The following is a 21,846-nucleotide window of genomic DNA, read 5'->3' as shown; positions in this document are numbered from 1 at the left end:
TCCCTCCCTGGCGGGCAGATCGTGGTCACACCTCCACTGGAAGCATGGCGGGCTCTCTCTCCTGCAGGTCTCCTTGTTTCAAGTGTCCATAGACCCCAGAATCATATTTCGCTTCTTTTTTCCTGAGGGCTTCATAGGTTTCCTGGAATGGGGGACTCCTGGGTCAACTACATTTAAAATTAATGACTTAAATAGAGTCAAGCAGATGGCTAAATTTCTCACAGATCTCCACGCCCATGCACACTAAGAATCTTTAAAAGGGGTGTGCTGAAGAGGGCGCCTGTGCTCTCTCCTTGCCTCACTGATCTGGAGTCCTCTCCTGGCTTGGCTCAGCCTCTGCATGATCCCAGCTGGTGTTCAGGTCCCTTTATTTGCAATTTTCTCATATAATCGTCTTATCCTGATAAACTCTAGGCATCTCTGGCACATCTTCCTTAGCTGTTGATGTGGTTTTGATGGTGTCTAGTAAATTTATTCAGTTTAGAACATTTCATCACCCAAGAAAGTACAGAATGAGGAGGAGTCATTCAATGAGGGAAATGGAAGTGCGTAGCGAAGGGGACAGCGGTGGATTCCCAGTTCCCTGGCCCAGGTCTGGTCCCCTGGGCCTCCTCCCCGGTCTCCCACTTGGGGCTGGGAGACAGCGGCTCCTCCCCACCCCCTGGGGGCGTCCGAGCCGGAGGTGAGGGAGGCTGCGGGCAGCGGCCTCCGCTTCCTGCCTGATGTGCTCGTCACTTTCACTTTCCTTTCCTGCGCCACCAGGCCCGGCACAGGCACTTCCTGTTCCTCCGCCTGGCCTCGGTGTCCCTGCGGTCCTCCCAGGCTTCCCGGGGCGATCGCTGGCCCAGCCCCTAGACCTGGAAGGGGCCCGAGCGGGCGGGGAGCCAGCCCCCAGGTAAGTGTCTGCCTGTCTGTCCGCGCTGCCCTTCAGTCTCGGTGGACGGGCTTTTATAACTGGCAGCCACCCCAGGGTGGAGCTCGAGGATTTAAAATCTAAGGCTCTTTTTTGTAAAGGAGTGTTTTCCAGAGGTGGAGAAGGCACGCGGGCTTCTCAGGGGATTGGTAAGACGCGGACGTGCAGCGCAGCTGACCCACGGCCCAGCTCCCTTCCCTGAGGGCCAGCCTGTTGCAGAGGGTGCAGCCGAGATTCGCCATCTCCCCAACCCGACCCTGCGTCTACCTGCGTTATCCACTCCACAAGCCACCAGCAGAGAGACTGGTGGAAAAGAGAAAATAAGGAGAGTCCTTTTAATTTCCTCTCTAGCATGTCATGAACTTTTTATCTAGGTTCTTTAAGCATGTTCATCATTATTTCCTTGAAATAAATTTCCAAGCCTGGCTGGTGGCACACACCTGTAATCCCAGAGGTTGGGAGGCTGAGACAGGAGGCTCATGAGTTCAAAGCCAGCCTCAGCAACTGCGAGGCACTAAGCAACTCAGTGAGACCCTGTCTCTAAATAAAATACAAAATAGGGCTGGAGATGTGGCTCAGTGGTCGAGTGCCCCAGAGTTCAATCCCCAGAAATTTCTGGAGGTGGAAATTTGAAGGAATACACATTTTAGGACATTTGATGCTGGTTGCTAAATTAGCCACTTGGAGGATCTCAGCCTGTTTGCATTTCCATCCAGTGTCTGAGATTGTTGCTGTTATTTTCTGTCTTGGCCAAGACAGGCAGGTGTGCGGTCACATTGTCTTTCTGTGCATTTTTCTAATGACTAGCAAGTTAAGCTTTTCACACATCGTTGCACATGTGGCTTATTCTTCTCTTAGTTGCCTGCTCATGTTTTTTTTTTTTTTTTCACTTAGACGTTTGTATTTTGCTTATTTATTTGCAAAGTCCCTTTACATAATAAAAATCTGAACATAGTCATCTATGAGATGTGGCATCTTTTTTTTTTTTTTTTTAAGAGAGAGAGAGAGGAGAGAGAGAATTTCAATATTTATTTTTCAGTTTTTGGCAGACACAACATCTTTGTTTTGTATGTGGTGCTGAGGATCGAACCCGGGCCGCAGGCATGCCAGGCGAGCGCGCTACCGCTTGAGCCACATCCCCAGCCCAGAGATGTGGCATCTTTCATAGTGAGGAAACAGGAAATAAAGAGTCAGATAAACCCTGCTTTGTCCCTGGATGCCTTGGGCTGGTTACTTAACCTGCCTCATTCTCATCTTTCAGGATGAGGAAGGAGGAGTTTGGTGAGGTCCTATTTGGAATGCTGTTGTATGATGAAGGGTCCTAAGTGAAGCCCGTGGTTGGTGTGGGGGTGGCCTCCGTCTGCCTGTCAAGTACTCCTTCTGGCTCCCATTGACTCTGGACTCACCCTTACACTCTCTCCTCCCTGTGCACACCGTTCTCTATCTTCTAGGATTTCTTCATGAAGCCCGCATCTGTTCTCCTTTACCACTGCTGTTGTGGATTATTATTATTATTATTAATAGTTTTGTTTTATGTATTTATTTATTTGTATATGGTGCTGAGGATGGAACCCAGTGCCTCATGCATGCAAGGCAAGTGCTCGACCACTGAGCTACAACCCTAGCCCCGGATTATTCTTTTTTTTATCATTTTTTTTTTTTTTTTTGCCAAATTTCAATGGGAGTAGAAGCACTGAATGTGCCACTGTCACAAATGAAGCTGGAGAAAGTAGTGCCATGTTGCCTTGTCTTTTAAAAATCTCCAGGTGACTGTGTCTTTGTTAGTGCCTCCCTGTTGTCAAGGTCATCTGCAGATTTTCTGCCTGTTACAATTTGTATTTTCCATGATTCATAAACAGTCGGTTTTGTACTTGTCACGTAGGCACGGCACAAGGCAGGTGTGTCTGTTGTAAGACGCGAGTGGTCAGGTGAAATAAACCACTGAGGTCACCCTGGCTGATCAGACTTTCACAATCCTTCATGGTTTTATTTATTTTTTCATCTGCTTATGTCAAAACGTTGGGAGCTGCTTATTAGAATTCGTAAATACTATCAGGTTTCCATCTACCCATTTCCAAGTGGTCCCTGTTCCCTGAGCTTGGCTGGTTGACAGCTCAGGCTGCAGCCCAGGCCATCCAGTTTAACCCAGCTCCGTGTGGCTGTGAGTATAGACCTACAACTCAGAAGCCTGCAGCCAGCAAGCTGGGATTGTTCTCAATTCTTCCCCTGCTAAGCTGCACAACCCAGGGCGAGGTTCATGAATTTCTGTGTCATTGTGCTCAACAGCTAAGTGGATGGAATCAGAGCAGTCAGCTTGCAGGGGTTTGTGAAGATCCAATAAGCTACTGTGTATGAAACCCTTACAACAGAGTGGTGTGCAGGAAACACTCAGTCACACCAGCAGTTTTTAATATCCACCTCAAGTTCACGGGAGGCCCCTTGGGGATCTGGGCATCATCGGGCCAGAGCCTCTCAGCCTTTATTGTTGCTGGGCCCTGCCTTCTCCTCCCTATGTCTTTGAGTCTTTTAAGCAGACATTGCTTGTGGACTGCTAAGGGATGCCTTGGGGACCTGGATGTCTGTCTTGTGTGCCTCTTTCATGCAGAGAGCAGCTCCCCGCACACCTGGGAGGTTTTCCCCTGTTTTCTCATTCTGCCTCTCTCCATAGGATGATCACTGTGAGCGGGGCCATGGAAAAGGCTCTTCTTCAGCATTTCATATGCCGGAAGCTGGAGATTTCCTATGCCATACAAAAGCCATTTCCCTTCTTTGAAGGCCTCCGAGACAAGTCCTTCATCACTGAGAAAATGTACAGGGTGAGTGGTGTGGACCCTCCCCTTGGCAGCCCAGTCCCTACCCAGTGTGCCCTGTAACAGATCTCACACCACCAACCACCAGGGCCTCTAGGGTGTGGGAGGCCCAGCAAACACGTCGTACATGATCACAGGATGGGCGGTTGGAAGACAGGGTGTCCTAGGGGCTGCCTTCCTTTGACAGTGCCATGGGGACCACCATGGTGAATCACCACAGACCAGGTGGCTTGAAACCACAGAAATTCATTCTGTCACAGTTCCTGGGGCCATAAGGCCAGAATGAAGGTGCTACAAGGTTGTTCCTTCCAGAGCCTCTGGAAGAACCTGCTGCCTGCCTCTGTTTTAGCTTCTGACGGCTGGTTGCTGGCACTTCCCAGTATTCCCTGCCTTGGGGACGCATCGCTCCGATCTGTTCCCATCTCTGAATCACCTTCTCTCTTCTGTGTTTCCTCGCTTTTCCTTTCTTCTAAGGGTACTTGCATTTAGGGCATCTGGAGCCCACCCTAATCTAGAATGATCTCATCTCAAGATCTGTAGCCTAATTACAACCTGCAAAGCCCCCCTTTCCAAACAAGTTCACATTCATTCACATCCACGGCTCCGGATAGGCATCTCTCTCGGGGTCGGGGGAGTGCCATTCGACCCACTGCATCCTCAGGTATTGCTCACAGTCCCTGCTGATATAAGGCAGGGCTGTCCACATAGGGCCATGTGGACAAAAGTGGCTCCAGGCCCAGGAAAGTGCCAGCCATGCTGGAACAGTCTTGTCCCCGGCTCGGCCTGGGTGGCTCCAGCTCTCCCTCAGATCACAGCCAGACAGCACTCCTCAGAGGGGTCTCCTCCCCCACTCTCCCCGCCCTGCACCCTGAAGGATCAATTGCACAGTGGCACCCTTTGGCTCCACTTTCCTTCCTTAAAACTCTCTCTTCCATCCAATGTTCCTGAAAGTGGAGTTCACAAGAAGACTGAATTATTTTCAAGAAGGCTGCATAAATTATCTATTCCTACAACTAGGCACCCAAGCATACATGAAGTGAACATGTGGAGCTGCGACCTCTTTACCAGAGAGGATCGGGTCTATAGTTTATATCACATGTCTTCTTAAAAGAGTAGACTTGCTTTCCTGTAACTTAGAAAACCACAAACGTTCTGAATCCTCCATACTAATCCTTCCCTCCATTTTTTAAAGGAATCGCTGGAAGCCTGTACAAATTTGGTCCCTGTGTCCAGAGTGGTGTACAACACTCTCACCCAACTGGAGAAGACATTTAACCTTTCACTTCTGCTGACATTGTTCAGCCAAATTAACCTGCGGGAATACCCCAATCTGATGGAGATTTTCGGAAGCTTCAGAAGCGGTAATGTGATTGCTTGAATACTTCTTGCACTTGAGGGGTTGCTATGCTGAAAGTTCAGGTTTGTTTCCATGTCAACCCCGGCTTCCCTTTGGCGTGGCTGGAGGGCAGCCCTTCTTGCCTCTGTCCCCAACTCTCTAAGATGAATTTCTAGAGGAGAGAGACCATTCTGCCTAACCTGTCCTGTGCATTTGGGAGATTGCCCAGTATCCCTGGACAATCTCTAAGGAATGCTAAGGTGACGGAAATGCAAAGCCAGAGAGACCAGGTCCAACAGAAAGATAAGGAGAGTCAGGTGGAAAGAGAAAGGGATAGGGATGGAAAATCCGAAGTCTCTCTCTTTGTTAGTGCGGTATCCCACCTACTTTATATGACTCTCTCATGCAATCTTTTTTTAAAAATATTTATTTTTTAGTTGTAGTTGGACACAACACCTTTATTTCACTTGTTTATTTTTGTATGTGGCCGAGGATCGAACCCAGGGTCTCGCACGTGCGAGGAGAGCGCTCTACCGCTGAGCCACACCCCCAGCCCCTCATGTAATCGTTAAAACCCTGTGAGGTCCTTATTAGCTGCTCTTGACACACAAGGAAACAAAGCTCAGAGTCAACTTTCTGTTTAGAAACAGAGCCAGAAGTGTGGGTTTCCTGATACAGGGCTCAAGATCATAACCACTATTTGAACAAGGCGGCAGGAAGGCATATTGTAAAGCTGAGAGAGGAAGAAGGTACCTGGAGAGGAAGAGAAGGATCACGAAGAGTCTGAGGAAGACTGCAGCATGAAGTACGCTGAGGAGAGGGAGAGCTGTGTGGTGGGCACCTCCCCATCACGATAAAAAATACCTGAGGGAATTAAGTTATAAAGAGAGAAGGTTGATTATGCTCACCGTTTTGGAGGGTCCAACCCATGATCAAGTCCCTGTGGCTTTGGGACTGTGGCAAGGCAGCACAGTGTACTGAGTGTGCGGCAGGACAAAGCCACTCACCTCAAGGCCAGAAAGGGAAAAGAGGAGAGACCAGAGTCACACCCCCAGTGACTTCCCACTCGGCCCCACCTCCTAAGCACAGCGCTGGGGACCAAATCCTCAACACCTGGGCTTTGGAGAGACCTTTAACATCCAAACCATAGCAACTGGGTAAACAGAGGGGAAAGAAAAAGGAGCAGGGACAAAAAAAAAAGCAAGAACGAGAGGGCCAGGTAGTAAAAGCACTGTCCGCTGGAGGAAAATGTTTTGGCCAAAGTGTGTGGTTCTGGCAAGGGAAGGACCTCCAGGTCACACTCAATGGTGACATCGCCTTCAGTGGAGTCCCTGCTGTGGACAACTCCTCTGCTCCCTGACACTTCACAGCAAGGGAGTCCTCCCTAAAGACACAGGATGCCTTGAGCTAAGGGGGCAGCAAAGGGAGAGTCCTCCAGGCAGGTGCAGCTGTGCCTAGGCCCTCCTCCTGGCCCCTCTGAGAGCCCGAGAGCCACATGCCTGGGCTGGGATCCCACATCCTCTTGCATCTGCTCCTCTCTGGTTTTGTCCTGGGTCCCTTTTGAAAATGTATTCCTTTTTCTGTCCACTGGTTGAGATCCTTTTGCTTCTGAAATAAATAATGGAGAAGATTATAACAAAAACCCATCACAAGCCATTCAGAGGAACAGCATGGGGGATGCCGAGGGCCTGGGCTGGTGGGGTCAGGAGGGAAAATTTGGTGTGGCCACATGGTCAGGTGCCAAATCTGCAGAAATCAGAATATAAATATTCTGATCCACCTTGCTAAGGAATTTTCATTGTATCTTAATTTGCTCTAGGGAAGTATGTTTATTAAAACAGAGACCTCTGTTAAAATTATAGCATTTATATCATTGACTAAATTCTACAAAACCAAAATTAAAGAAAGTTAAATCCCTGGGTGAAAAGTCAAACTCAACTTTACATGTGAAACCATTTTGGGGGCAGATCAGGGGTTAGATGCAGTGATTATAAAATGGAATGCCCACATCAATAAATAGAAAGGAGCACAAATGGACAGATATGACCACAAATTCATTCTAAGTCCTTGCAGGGAATGAATCACTCCATGTCCCCATCCTCTTGGAGATCGTATATTAAGAAATATCCTGGGCTGGGGCTGAAGCTCCACAGTAGAACCACTTGCCCCAAATGCTCGAGGCCTCAGGTTCAATCCTCAACACCAAGAAAAAAGAAAGAAATCCCATTCCCTCGATACTCTGGGTCCTGATGTGTTCTCCTTCATCACTCCCAGTGGGTGCTTCCTATGGAGAGAGGAGCAGAACCACAGCCCTGCCACTCAAAGCCCCAGCAGAAAGGTACACGCTGCTGCCGCTGATCCCACCTCACCCTCCCTCACTGAGTCATCTGTCCTGTGCGCCCAGAGTCAGTGAGCCCAGAGCAGCCTTGCAGCAAATCCACGTGACCCTGGATGAACTGCCCAGCACCTCTGACCCTGCCACGCCTCCCCCTGACCTAATCCAGGAAGGAAGAAGCACTCCAGGTGAGAAGCAGACCCTGCCCAGCACCCTTGTATCCCCAGCCTAGCCCACACATGCCGTGGGGCCTAGAACCCAGGGTCCTGCCCTTATAGATCATCTGGTCCTTTCCACGCACCCCTCTGCCCACACAGACCTTTCCAAAAAGGATCCCAAGCTCTGCCAGGGGGCACGATGAGACCTGGAGCCCAGAACACCTGCTTCCCATTCCTGGACATCCCAACTTTCCAAAGCCCCTGAGCCTTGGTGCTCCATCTACCCTGGGCATTTTGGTCATTCAGTGTCCTCCCTGACACCTAGTCCCTGTAACCTATGATTTTCATTCCTCCTTCAGCGGCCAGTGACAACTTAACACCTGAAATAACTGAGGAAGAAGACTCACAAGAGATGCCCAGCACTCCCCCTGGCGCTGGGCAAGGTAACATTGATCGGGGCTGACTTGGCTTAGCTCCAGGGGGCTGAGAAGGGAGAGCGGGCACCTGTCAACTGAGAGGCCATGGCAGGAACCTTGGACAAAAGAGCTGGGGATGACAAGGGGTGGGTGGTTCACCAACTTCAGTGCAAAGCCAAACAACAATCAAATCTCTTCTGAATTGACGTGCACCTTGCACAACACCCACGTGGGAAGTGCTTACCTGGACCCTCACCCCACCGAGTATGCGGACCTGCCTTTGTGTGTCAGCCTTATCCATTCTTCTTTGGATTGGATTATAAGAACAATGCTATGGAAATTATTATTAGAAAATATCATAAAATAAGTTGGACCCAAGTTAGCTTCTCAACTTTTGTCACTTGTTCTCCCCAAGCCATTTTTATAATGGAATTGGTTACATTAAATATTACCGTGGTCTAGTACTATTATTAATTATGTTATTGTCAAAAATGATATTGTGGATTCTGAGCTCTCTGGTACCAGTATAATAAGGGGTCCTATTTGATCCAAATCCTGCTTCCTGTGCACCATCCCGATAAGGTTGACATAATAATCAGGAAGCTCACAACAATGGATGATCCCATCTCCAAGATTTTCAAAAGAAAAAATACTGTTATTACACTAATAAGCATCTGATTGAGAGTGAATCATTGTTCACTTCCTCACTCTGTCCCACCCTTGCCTGGGCATTGGTGCTTGGTCACCCATTATTTTTACTAGTTGGAATCAATTACTTTCCACCTCCTCACTCTGGTCCCCACTTTCTGGTCCTGGAATCTAGAATTTTTTATTTCTCTCTGGTCACTGTCCTCCAGTGACAACCAGACCCTCAAACAAAAGATGAGGAAGACCATACCCCCTCAGGCCCTATTCCAGGTTATTCTCATTTGGACCTTTTTGTGTGTACCAAGAAGGAAAGCCATTTGCATCTTCTTGGAATGGGGCTGTCCATTCTCTGAGCCGCCATCTTGGCCCCATTCCAGCCGCTCACCCAGTGCTTAGGACAGGCAGGAGACCGGAGCTCCCGAATGGAGGCAGAGTCCCAGGGAAGGGCCTGGAGGCAGGTCTGGAAGAGGTAGGCACCAGTCATGGAGGTCAGAAGCCCCAGTATACCTGCTAAACTTGGACTCCAAGTACTATATGGCATCTGCAAAGGGAGAGCATTCCTCTGCCACAAGGGATTGTAGCAGGAACCGCAGGGGAGAAGGCCACAAGAACGGAGGCAGAGCCACTTTTATTAGGGAATGCTCAAACTGCCCTGCCGAGATGCAGAGCAAGCAGAGAAACACCGGGTGGCCTGAATGCTGAGTGGAAGGGCAATACAGATGGACCCGCCTTCCCCTCACTCACGCTGACTGTGGGGAACTCCCACCCTCAACCCTAGTCATTTTTGTATCATTTGGATTTTTGAAAGCAGATATTACTAAAGCAATGTGAAAAGTAGTAAATTGTCTCAAAAGTTCAGCGGTTGCTTATCAACACAGTCACCTGCTGCTATATAGGCAGAATTGGAGACAGATCTCCTAGAATTGTGTAGAAAAGAAGAAAGGGGCGTCCCTACGTGGGATGGACCTTTATTTATTCTATTTCAAGTCCTCAGCAAAACCAGCAGAACTCGGTTCATATTTGCTGTGAGTAGGTGCTAGAAGTACTGCCCGCCCCTACCTTTTTCAACAATCCTCCTCTCCAACTGTGCCCTGAGCCCTCAGCCTCCTTCACTGTTTCTCAAGGTGAAATGGTCACAGGTAGAGCAGTGAGTGAATATCCATATGCTGACACCTAAGCAATAATATGTTCCTGTGGCCCTCAGAATTCAAGGTCACCCATTCCCTTCACTCTCAGCTGAGTTCCCTGAGCAAGGGCTGCTGAGCCTTGTCCTTCTCTTCCTCCCAGAGAAGGATTGTCTGTAAGTGGGTCCGACAGTAACCACAACTTGGCACAGTCAAGGAAGAACCCTCCGGCCTGCAGATTCCAAGGTCTGCAGGACATGCGCTCTCTCCCTTTATGGAGTCTCCCTTTGACTCCCCTGGGCACTTTCTCTTCAGCCTCTTCTGAGCTCTGAGAGGAATTTTGTGTCTTTTGTCAGTGGTGACAGAGAATTCTCCAGAGTCAAATGACCCAGAGGAGCCCCACGAGGCAACTATCACACCTCCAAAGAAGAAAGGTAAGGATTTCCTTTCTCTTTAGATGTCAAGAGAGTGATTTTGGAGTTGCTCTCTGTGGTTCTGATCACATCTTGTCAAAAGCAACCACTACGTGTCCCTAGTCCTGATGGCCAAGACTCCACCTTCCTCAAAGGCCTTTATAGAAACTGTGACAAACCAGAAGGCATTTAGACACGTGGAAATAAGCAACTGTCAGAATCGCCTGTTCTGAAGCCCTCCGAGGCCCGTATCCACAGTTTCTTAGCATGTTAGTCACACCAATTTCTTGAGCTGAAGGTTGCTTCTCCTGAACAGAACTGCTTCCTGGCAAGACACAGCCAGCCATTCTCTGCCATCCGTCACCCACACCGGTGGTCCACACCTCGCCACCCTCGACCCCATCCAGTCTCTTGCTCCCCATCCTCTCCTCTGAGGTTCAGCCATTCAATTAAAACACCCTTCTCTCCAGCCCTCTCATCTGTTGGCCTCCTGTCCCTCCTTAGTTGGCCTGAGGCTGTGTTTCTGTCACCTCAGGTCCCACCTTAGTCCTGGATGCCTGCAGGACCCATGAGGACAGCGGATGGGCCATCCAGTCCTCTGGCCTCTCGGCCCGTCATCTGCTCATTTCCAATGACTTTTTCCTCCACAAATTCTTGGCTGCCTGTGCCCAGAGCAATCCATAGGCCTTACCATCACCCAAACAGCCCGATTTCCCAGTAATTAAGCATTCCTCTTCTGATACCTGTTCTTCAAGTTTTCTACAACTGTCCTTCAACTTCTGATCTCTCCTTCTCAGCCCAGTATTAGAATAATAATAAATTTAACAACGTCCCTCTCTGTTTTCTTCCTCACAATGTGTCCCCTCTGCAGCTGTCCTTCAGTGCTTTTGAATGACCTGTCCACTGGCCTTTCCTCACCCCCTCACCGGCTTGGAGTCCGAGATCCACCACCTCATAGCCGGTTGCCGTCTTCCTAACCTGCCCTGCCTCTCTGTCTTTTCCCCGGCCAGTCTCCAAGGAACTTTCTTATCTGCTTCTGCACACGGCATCTGAGAGAGGGCGCTGCTGGACAGTCACAGGCCTGGACAAGTGCCCCTGCTGCGTCTTCCTGTGTAAATGACCTCACTCTGCGGGCAGGTCCTCTTCCTGCCACTGTCCTTTCAAGCCCTGCGCTGTCTTTTGCAGCTTCTCACGTGACACTCCCCGTTACAGTAGCAGAGGAGATCCCCTCACTCCCCGCCGCCAGCCCTGACGGCCACCCTCTGCCCTCCAGTCCTCCCCTCCTCACAGTATCCGCTGTCCCTTGCTCTGTGGGTGTTCAGATCTCTCGCACCAGGGCCGTCTGCGGCCAGTGCTCGCGGCTCATCCGGGGAGCTTCAGCTGCCTCCACAGCTTCCCCTTCATTTCTAGAAATGTCTTGCCTCGGCCTCTCGTCTCCGTTTCCTTTCTCTTCTCTCTTTCCTTTCTTGAGAGCCTCTTCTAACCCCACTTCTCCATTAAGCAGTATCCCCTAAGGCCACCAATGACCCCATGGCCACTGTGGTGTCAAGACCAGTAGTAAAAACTGAGTGTCGCTGACATGTAAGGCTGGCAGATCTGTACGTATAACCATAAAAGATTCTTTATCCTTTCTTTTTAGGAAGAAAAATAAGAAGAAATATCTGGTCAACTCCAAAAAGGAGACGTCAGAAAAAAAGCTGCCCGAGAGGTAATAATGAGAGGAGGCGGGACCCGCGGGGAGCTGTTCAGGTCTGTAGTTGGGAAAGGGGGTTGAATCGTATTCCAAAAGCAAGGGCGGGTCATTGAAGAGCTCTCAGCAGTCAAGGGACCTGACCTGATTTTAAATTTCACAAGAGCGAGTTTGCTGCTGTGTACAAAGTGGACTGGAGATGAGCAAGAGGCTTTCAGTTCAGGTGACAGATCACATCCCCCAGTCAAAGAATGGAAGGGGGTGGGTTTTAGTTTATGTACATGAGGGGTACCGCCATCCTTTTACCGACTAAAGGGAGAATTAAAAAATTAAAAAGCCAGGCATGGTGGCGTACACCTGTAATCCCAGAGACTCAGGAGGCTGAGGTAGGAGGATTGCAAGTTGAAGGCCCTAGATCCTATCTCAAAATAAAAAAGGGCTGGGGATGTGGCTCGTGGTAGATAACCCCGAGTTCAATCCCTGGTACCAAAAACAGAAACTTTGCTACTTTGAGATAAGATGGACAGGATCCTGGTCCTCACCCTAACCTGGTGGTATTTCCAGAGGACAGAGAAGCTACAGTCTTTGATTTTTATAGCGTACAGATGTCTCCACGTTCTGGACGTCGTCTCTCGGTACTTGTGAATTTCCAGTTTTCCTGGCACTTTGAGACTTAACCTAGGAACCCGGGGCAGCAGGAGAAGGGCAGGAAGGCAAGTCACTAGGGAGGGGAAGGGGCAGCTCTCTGTGGGCCCTAATCACAAATCACCACTTGGTCCAGAGGCAGCCTCACCTGGGCACAGAAATGAAGAGAAGCTCCCAAAGCAGGATCAGGAGACTCCAAGGAAGGATCACTCAACCTGCAGCTCGAGGGTGGTGACAAGGGCCCAGAAGGCTAGGATCACACATGCCTGGGCATCCAGACAGGACCGTAAGTCTGGGGAAGGAATGGCTGTCCTGGAGCAGGTACCCGGAGGGAAGGAGGGGGAGGGCAGGACAGGGGAGAGGACCACAAGGAAAGGACCGCAAGGATGTTGGCGTGAGCGGTTGTCGGGACCGGCACGTGTGTCTACGTGTGTCGTCTGGTGCCCCTCACCTCAGCTTTGCAGCCGACCCGTAGCCCACTGATCTCGTTTTGATTGGTGGGGTCACCAGTACCCCACGCAGTGTGAGAAACTCCTTTCTGATTCCCACCCACCACTGTTGGAGGGCCACCCGCCTCGGGATGGCTACGTTCACAGGATGATTTCCTAATGGTTCACTTCTAGAAGCGAAATCACTTAGTCAACAAGTCTGCATATTCTAAATTAACACATGTTGATCATCCAGTGACCCAAATTGTTCACACTTCCGTTGACCTCATGGAGATACACTTGACCCTGCACCTTTACAAATAATAAGACTTTTCTTTTTTCCAAACATGAAAGCACAGAACAATAACCCACTGGCTGTTCCTGAGTTTCCTCCTGCTGTGCCAGTGGCTAAATGTGCCATAGATACTGGGGTCCACAGTGTTCCCAAGCCCCAGCAGCCTCTAGAAGTGAGACACCCAGCCTGTGAACTCTGGATGTCCAGGCCCTGACTTGGCCAGTGATACGCAGACCAAAGTGAGAGGGTCACTTCCACTTTGAGAGCTGCCTGCCTCTTTCTCTCCACCGGAGAACAGCCATCTTTGGACAGAGAGGTTGCTCTGTGGCCAGGAGCCTGGAGCGTCCATGACGCAGGGCTGAGCTCCCTCTCATCTGTGATGATCAGGGAGTGCAAGAGAGAAGGAAAGCTTTGCTGCTGAAAAACAGCAGGTGGCAAACTTTTTTCCCAGTAGGGCCAAATGACCAAGCCATCTTCATCACACACGCTCAGCTCTGCCTTTGTGGAGTGTGTGTAGGCAGATGGGTGTGGCCAGCTTCCAATGAAAACTTACTGGTGGGAGGCCAGAATGGCCCCCAGGCTGTCATTTTCTGATTTCTATAATAAATTACTGAGATTTATGAGACTTATGAATTACTGTGCCATTATCCAGCCTGTCTTCACTAATTGACCTGTTTTTTTAAAAAAATAAATAAATTTGTCAGAGTTTTTTCTTTTGAGCATCATCTGTTTACAGTTACTAGTTTTTTTTTTACATAGGACTATTCATTTCAAGCTTTAATCAGCTAGAGAAATTAGTCCTTTGTAGCAGATATTATAATTTGTCTTGCTTTTTGTCTTTTACTAGAGAAGCTTTTGGTGGTAGAGACGTTTTATTACCAATGTATACAGGCCAATCGGTTTATCTTTAACAGTATGGCCAATGATAGTCTCTCAACCTTGGCAGCCACTGACATATGGGGCCAGATAACTGTCCATAATAAGGCAGCCCTGTGCATCAAGGAATGCCTAGCAATGTCCCTGCCCCTACCTGCTGGACACCAGAAGCACCTGCTGCTTGTCCTGACAAACAAAAAAAGTCTAAATGTTGCCTGACTTCCTCATGGAGCGGGTGGGGGTGGGGAGCCAAAATCGGCCCCCCATTGGAAGCCACTGCTTTATGCCATGTCCTTCTTCCTTTAAAAGCCCTTTCTAGAACCAGGCACAGTGGCAGTGACACTCAATTGTAATCGCAGCAGCTCGGGAGACTGAGGCAGGAGGATTGCAAGTTTGAGGCCAGCCTCAGCAACTTAGTGAAACTCTTGGCAATTTAGGGAGATCCTGCTTCAAAATGAAAAGGACTTAGGATGTATTTCAGTGGTAAAGTATCCCTAGGTTCAATCCCCCATACCAAAAAATTGGGGGACGGGAGCCCTTTCTACATAGGATCTATAAGTCTATACAAAATATATATATACATATATATATAAATTATGAAAATGGCTTCTCTAATACTTTCTATCTGTGACCACTTTGAGCTTGCCGTTTTCCGTAGGGCTGTAATTTTCCTTTCCAAGGGACCATACCAGATTTCTCACAATGTTGACGGGTTGGACACCAAATTCTTCACCTCCTGCCTGCCCCAGGACCCCTCTCATGTCCCCATACTCACCCCCAAGACAAATCCCACTCACCCTCCTCCCTCTCTGTGCCCTACCCTCACATCCTCCCTTAAAGATCCCATCTGCCCTGTCCCAGCTGGCGGGGAGGGTTCCCACCACGCCCCTCAGAGCCCTGTGTCCCAGCTGTAATTAATTTGCTGCCTGCCTCCTGGGGACCTTGTGAAAGTCACTGGAGGTGGCGCTGAGTGAAGCAGTCTTGCTTGTTGCTTCATGTCCTGCTCCTCTGTGCCTCACAGTTTATACTTAAATAACTAACAAATAGAAATATTATTCATTCTTCTTCATCAAGTGTGAATACCAACCAATACCAGGGCCAATTACAGTGCACCTGTGTAAACTGGAAAATGCGCCTTCCCCAATACACCTGTCAGGGTGGAGTCGTGAAACCAAGCCCTTTGCTGCCCTCTGCTGGAAGACTGATGTACTAAGCATACACAAGGATTGTGTTTCTTATGTGACTTAAAGGTCCCCCCGTCAAACGTGGAATCCTTGCTCATTGTACAACCCTCGACACGACACCTTGTGTATAGGCCCTGATAATACAAGTAAACGTATCACTTTACAACTGACAAAGCACTTTGTTCTACCTTTTGTCATCTAATCCTTACAATAAACGAGTGTTAAGCCCATTTTGCAGATTCAATTAAAGGGTAAAAGACATGCATGAGCTAAAATAACCTGATTGGTTCTAATCCGAAGTCCTTTGTTCTTTACATTAGAAAACTAAATAAGCAAACCCAAATGCCTCCTAGTTTTGTTTTGTTTTTTTAATGAAACACTGGAAGAAGCAGATATATGCCAATAGTTGTCCCTCTGCCTCTGGGTCTCCACCTCCTCAGCTGTACACCTGGTTCCTATCTGTGAACGCTTTGAACTTGCTGTTTTTCCGTAGGGCTGTAATTTTCCTTTCTTAGGGACCACACCAGATTTCTCACAATGTTGGCAGGTTGGGCACCAAGCGCTTCACCTCCTGCCTGCCCCAGGACCCCTCTCATGTCCCCTGTACTCACCCCCAAGACAAATCCCGCTCACCCTCCTCCCTCTCTCTGCCCTACACCCTCACTTCCTCCCTCAAAGATCCCCTCTGCCCTGTCCCAGCTGGCGGGGTGGGTTCCCGCCACGCCCCTCGGAGCCCTGTTTCTCTTCTGCCTGGCTCTCGTCCCAGCTGTAATTAATTGTGAAAGTCACGGGAGGTCACAAGGTGAAGCAGTCTTCACTTAGACTCGTCACCTGGTATCTTCTAATTTAACGGTGTCTGTTGTTGGCCCAGTGAGGTGTCTGGTTGAGCCATTTCTCCACTCATGGGACGAGCATGACCGGGAATCGGGCACCTCTGAGTTCCATTCCCAGGCCACCTCCTACACTGTGGGCCACCAGGAACTCTCCCCAGATCTGAGCCCAAGTCCCCATCTAATAATGAGGACAGTGGTCGCCTCCTCCTTTTTACCCATTGTGTGAGGACAGTGGGCTGCCCTTCTGTTTCCTTGACCAGTACTTTTCCAGTCGCCCATCTCCCGCTCCTCCCAGCCCCGTCACGCCGGGTCACACAGCTCCCGTCCTGCCTAGGCCTCTCATCTTTCCATGCATAATTTTCACCTCGGAGGGGTTTTTCTCTGAGATTTCCAGGAATTAGTCTTCCGCTTGCCAATTAGGGTTTTTCCATCCTGCCGCCGGCCTCTCCCGGCTTTCTTTTCGTTTCCTACCTGCTATTCTTTGTTTCCACCCTCATTTGCTCTTGAATTGCTTCCCCCCAGGCTCCCAGCTGTTTGCTGTCACTTGCTAACGGTGATCCAAGTTCCCCTTGGAGAAGGGGCAGGTGTTGTTGGAGGCCCCCCCAGGCCTTCCTGAGCCTATTTGCTGAGCTGGGCAGGTGAAGCTGACCCAAAAAGCACTCCTGGGAACTGACCAAAGGCTGCCCTTGGGGGTAGGTGGGTGCCTTTGAAGTCCTCAGGCCTAAAGGCCCAACTCCCTGGGTGGCACCGAGGGAGGGAGAGCTGAGCCAGGGCTCTGCAGGTTGGCTCCCTGCCCACACTCATCCCCTGTGAGCATCTGTGTCTGGGCCATCTGTGTCCTTAGAGCTCTGTTTACCACTGGGAGTTGGAGAAGGCATTTCTGTGAAGATGGGGAACTATAGAGGGTCCCCAGAGCTGTGCTGATTTCCCCCAGGGCTTATGACTGCACTCAAGGCTACCTGTAGCTCTGCCTTTCACCCAAGATGGGAACTGGAAGCAGAAAATCTCCCACTTAAACTTTATAACACTGAGCACCCTTAGAAACTCCTTCTAGGAGCTGCAGAGGAGAATCACAAGCCCACCAGGTCTGGCTCCCAGGCCAGGCTCTCACCCGCTGCACCATATTTCAGGGGAGCCTGGAGACACATGAGGGAGTGTGGCCGACTGTTGAAATCAAGTCTTTCTCCCCTGCAAGGTTTCCTCATGCCCATGCCCAGCCCCGCAGCCACCCTGCTCCTCCAAGGATGGGCACTTGGGCTGGCAAACCATGCTGTCACTCCTCAGGGGCCCCTCTGCTCTCAGTCTCCCTCCCTTCCCACCCCATCTCTCCTCTTTCCAGTAGCTATCAGATTCTTCACTAATGATGCTGTTCTTTCCTTTTCCGACAAAGCCTCGATTACTCATGTTTTCTTCTGGCTCTTCCAGTAAGTGTGTGAAACAGCACAGGGTTGGACCACTTGTTCCCTTTGACTCATTTCAGGTGGAGCCTCCTCCATAACTCAACCTGAGGCATGGGTAGCCCTTTCCCCTGTCCCCCAGGACACGGCCCCTGCAGAGAATTACCCCACAGTGAGGTCAGAGGGCTAGGGAGCAGGAATTGCTGACATTTATTTCAAACGCTTTTGCAACTGCTTCTCTTGAATCCAAATCCAAGATCCCTCCCTGGGGGTTCTGAGCTGCCAAATCCCCATGTGCAATTTACAAATTAATCCACGACTCTCTAGAGTTTTCTTTTATTCATAAAAGAAGAAAACAGGAAGCCATGAAATAAAAAATGAGAGCAAACACTGAAAACAGACACCGTCTCACTTAGCCAAGTCCTCGTTTGAATTAGGAATAAACTTACGAGCAAAGACTTTTTCTGCGGCTACATGATCACAAAGAAATATTCTATTTTTTTTTTACAAAGAAATATTCTAGATGGGAACTTCCATCAGCACAGAGATAAGCAGGATTCTGTCGAATGCTAAAGAACATTGGGTGATGGCCAATTAACTTACAAATTAAAACACATTCAAAGTATGCCCTGTAAGTTCTTCTAAAATGCTCTGACTAGTGTGGGGCGGTGGTGGTGGTTTATTTACTGCTCACCTAACTAATCTGACACTCAGAGCAGAGCACTTCCTGTGGCTGAACCAGAGAAGCTTCCCCAATACCATTTACATTATTGTTTGTTATTATTATTGGAATCCCAGGGACAGGGAGCATTCAAGAGGAAATGTGAAGGAAAACTAACCCCAAAATGTTCTCTTCTCCTTTCAGAAAAACCTAAAGATGACCTCATGGATTTTCTGTCTCCTGAACTTCCTGTGACCTGTGGTACAGCAAAAGGGATTTTATATAAGGAGAAAATGAAGCGAGGTGAGTTCCTTGGTTATTCTGTTCTGTGGATCCCGCGGTGATAGAAGGGAAGAGAAGTGCGTGGGCAAACCATGTTCAGTTCAGGACACGGACCCTGCTGGCCAGGCTGCAGAGACAGACACACTTCCTGTGAAGGAATTTCCAAAGGTTTCCACATCACAATCTGTCAATCAGACCTCTCCACCCCGCATGGAAGTCGTCAGTGGACCTACAACCTGCTGTACATAGGAGTCACATACAATGCAAATCCTGTCGCACCCCCTCAACATGCACACAGGCTTGGTGCTCCCTTCAAGCTTAGAGAAGGGGAACCCAGACTCCCCTGCTCCTGCCCCAGCCTCACAGGAATCCCTCTGGACCCAGGAAGGTGAAGCAACACCATTGGGAGCTCAGAGGCTGGGATGAATTCTCAGAGGGTCAAGGTGGATCTCAGAATGGGCTGCCTCTTCTTCCCAGGCTCCTCCGAGAAGTGCATCCAGAATGAAGAGGGAGCGTGGTTCACACCCCAAGAATTTGCCATTAAAGGAAAAGGGAGAAATGCAAAAAACTGGAAGTGGAGTGTGCGCTGCCAAGGAAAGACCCTAAGTCAGCTGCTGGAAGTATTACAGTGACCAGAGACGGCAGGTGACGGGTTTAACCTTGGGAGGGTGAGTAGAATTTCACTAGGATTCAGCAGCATGATTTAGGAAGAGCTCAGGGCTCACAGAAAAAAGCTACAGGTGACAAAGTTAGGATGGGTGCTGATGAGGAAGACCTTCAAGGCCAGCAAAGTAGCGTGAGGGTTTAAATGCAGGGGAGGGGTAAGGGCTCTAAGAAGCTTCGTCTGGCAGTTTGGGTGGATTGGAAAGAGGGTAGCTGAAGGCTGATGCTGAACAGCCTGCCTGTGTCCTCTGCCCAGTAAACACCAGCTCACCTGGACCCTCCGGGAAGTGTTTCCAGGCCACCCTGTCACTGAGCCACCCTATGGCTCAGTGGCTAATCTCTCCTCTGCACTTCTAGGGCATACTGTTCCTGTCCTCACAACAACTGCAGAGGTACCAGTCTTTGTGACCCCAGGACCCAGAACAAAGATTCCAATAATACTCAAAAAAATTATTATGGGGATGAAATCATAAGGATTTTATCTAGAGAGGAAGAACGGAAATGGAAAGGAAGAGCTGGGAGAGAGGAACTTGGATTTAAGTAACAGGGGAAATGATTTTATCACTAAGTACAGCCCACAAGAACTGATGTGGGAGGGAGCTTCTGCTTGCCTTGGGTTTGAGATCTAGTGTGACGTCCAGGCGCAGAGATTCCTAGGAAGGAGGAAGGTCAGTATTAGCTTCCATAATAATCCCATTCATTGAGCCCTTCTCTCTTGCAGGACTCAAGAGAGGAGTAAATGGCAGGTGTTCCTACCACATTTCTGGTCGCCTTGTTAACTCTGAGCCTCTGAGTGTCCCAGCTCGAAGCCGCCCCTCACTTGGGCAGGGTGACTTCACGGCAACTGTCCTAGCACCCTGCTGCCAGCACACTGCCACTGCTTTCATAGTTAATTTGGGTGGGGAAGAAAATGACTCTTCAAAATGAAAACTGGGGGCTGGGGTTGTGGCTCAGCAGTAGAGCGTTCGCTAGCATGTGTAAGGCCCTGGGTTTGAACCTCATCGCCACATAAAAATAAATAAATAAAATAAAGGTGTTGTTCCAACTACAACAAAAAAATAAATATATTTAAAAAAATGAAAATTGGGAGGACAAAAGCTGGTGATGTCCATGTGTTTTAAAAAAGATCTGGCTCATGGGTGACCGTCCTTCACTGATCACCAAGTATGGCTCAGTGGTAAGTGCTGGTTATCTGTAGCACTGGGGTGGAGTCGGGGTTTGAGCTGCGCTTTTCTTTGCAAAACCCCTCCAGGCAGCATGGCAGGCCTGTGATGGCTGTACCACCCTCTCCTCCTCGACCTTCTCTACTAGCTCGTCCACGTCCTCCAGGCTCAGGTCCCACTCATGAGCTTCATATTAGGTGTGAACTTTCCATCTCTCCTGTCTCACCTGGGAGACTGGCCTGACCCTTGGCTGGATTCATTCGGAGTTTAAGGCACTGATTCTGCAGTGACATCTGTGGTATGAACCATCTTTTCCATGCTGATTGGAAGTACCGTGGGAATCAGGGATGCTCAGCGTAATAGCAAAAAGTTATGGAAGAACACAAACCCCATCAATATTATAAAATAAACCGATATATCTTCAGAATGAATTTTTTTTGAAAATATATGTGGGTTCCTAGGTATTGCTGTGGTTTGAATGTCCCCAAGAAAACTCATGTTGAAATTCAGTCTCCATTGTGAGGTGAACACTTAATCCAATTATGATGTGTAGAAGTATGACCTTTAGGAGGTAATTAAGGTTAACTGGAGCCATAAAGGTGGGGTCCTCGCCCAGTGGGACTGTGGCTTTATAAGAAAAAGGGGAGAGACCTGAGCTAGGACCCTCTGTCTTGCCATGTCAATATTGAATTGCCTTTGAACTTACCAGATTAGGCCCCTGATCTTATCTTGAATTTTCAATGCCCATGAACTGAATAAACCTTTATTCTTTATAGATTGCTCTGTCTGGGGCATTCCATTGTAGCAACAGAGAATGGGAAGCCACCAACAAGTTTTGAGTTAAGATTATGCTGGTAATAATGAGTCTGGTTTATGGGACTATCTAGGCCTGTGGCCAAAAATGTATCTGAAAGAATCAATTAGTTATTCTAGGGTAGGATTACAGGGACATTTGCTTTCTGTGTTATACATTTGCTTTCTGTGTTGGTACAGTTGAAATTTTTGTGATGACTCTATTATTTCTATAACCACAAAAAAAATAAAGATCTTGAAAATCTAGAACATTAATAGCCGTATTATTATTGTACCTTCTAACTCTTATAATGCCGTGCATTACACATGATAGCCAGGGCACACTTGACTGGCCTCTCAGACCTGCCTACTGGCAGCCACACTGGATCAGGAGAATGAGCTTAATTCTATCCAAGGGTGGACCAAGGCAGGCCTGTCCCTGGCCACACGGTCCAGCACTCCTTACCCACAATCCTTTTCCTCTGTTAGTATGTGGATGCTAATGAGATTTCCCTGAATGTCCCTATCGTTAGTTCTATATTCGTTCTTTTTGCCAGACTAGGTTTTAATGTAATGTTCTTTCCATTTGTCTTGCTTGGGTACCCTAAGCCCTTTCAGTACACATATAGTTCCTTTTATTCTGCTTCATTAAACCTTACTGATGCAGGTTTTTTTCTAGGCTCACTTTTAAGAACATGTATTCTCCATGTGCTATCTTTTCTCAGTCCTTCCTGTTCATCATTTGTGGGGGAATGACCCCCAAATTATTACTCTTCTTATACCT

At 48.8% G+C, this 21,846-nt stretch overlaps 1 protein-coding gene across 5 annotated transcripts; it reads left to right on the top strand.

Annotated features, from left to right (window-relative positions):
• The first annotated feature begins 325 nt into the window (after positions 1-325).
• On the top strand, positions 326-21,332 carry LOC107138768 (sp110 nuclear body protein). Of its 5 annotated transcripts, XM_015481503.2 has the most exons (13): positions 366-592; positions 763-895; positions 1,015-1,062; positions 3,582-3,729; positions 4,916-5,084; positions 7,334-7,582; positions 7,912-7,995; positions 10,097-10,174; positions 11,793-11,861; positions 12,625-12,774; positions 18,367-18,465; positions 18,922-19,112; positions 19,829-21,332. In XM_015481503.2, the coding sequence occupies exons 4-12, from the start codon at positions 3,583-3,585 to the stop codon at positions 19,074-19,076; spliced, it is 1,200 nt and encodes a 399-aa protein (XP_015336989.1). In that variant the 5' UTR covers positions 366-592; positions 763-895; positions 1,015-1,062; position 3,582; the 3' UTR covers positions 19,077-19,112; positions 19,829-21,332. The 5 variants fall into 5 exon arrangements, with proteins under 5 accessions (XP_048664659.1, XP_048664660.1, XP_048664658.1 ...); XM_048808702.1 differs by lacking the exons at positions 366-592; positions 763-895; positions 1,015-1,062 and adding exons at positions 326-361; positions 1,808-1,813 and having other exon boundaries at positions 3,613-3,729; XM_048808701.1 differs by lacking the exon at positions 1,015-1,062 and having other exon boundaries at positions 365-592; positions 18,922-19,089.
• The last annotated feature ends 514 nt before the right edge of the window (positions 21,333-21,846 follow it).

This window comes from Marmota marmota, unplaced genomic scaffold, assembly GCF_001458135.2.
Source record: "Marmota marmota marmota unplaced genomic scaffold, marMar, whole genome shotgun sequence".
NCBI lineage: Eukaryota > Metazoa > Chordata > Mammalia > Rodentia > Sciuridae > Marmota > Marmota marmota.
Note: the sequence above shows the minus strand (reverse complement) of the source record. Positions and strands in the feature narration are given on the sequence as shown.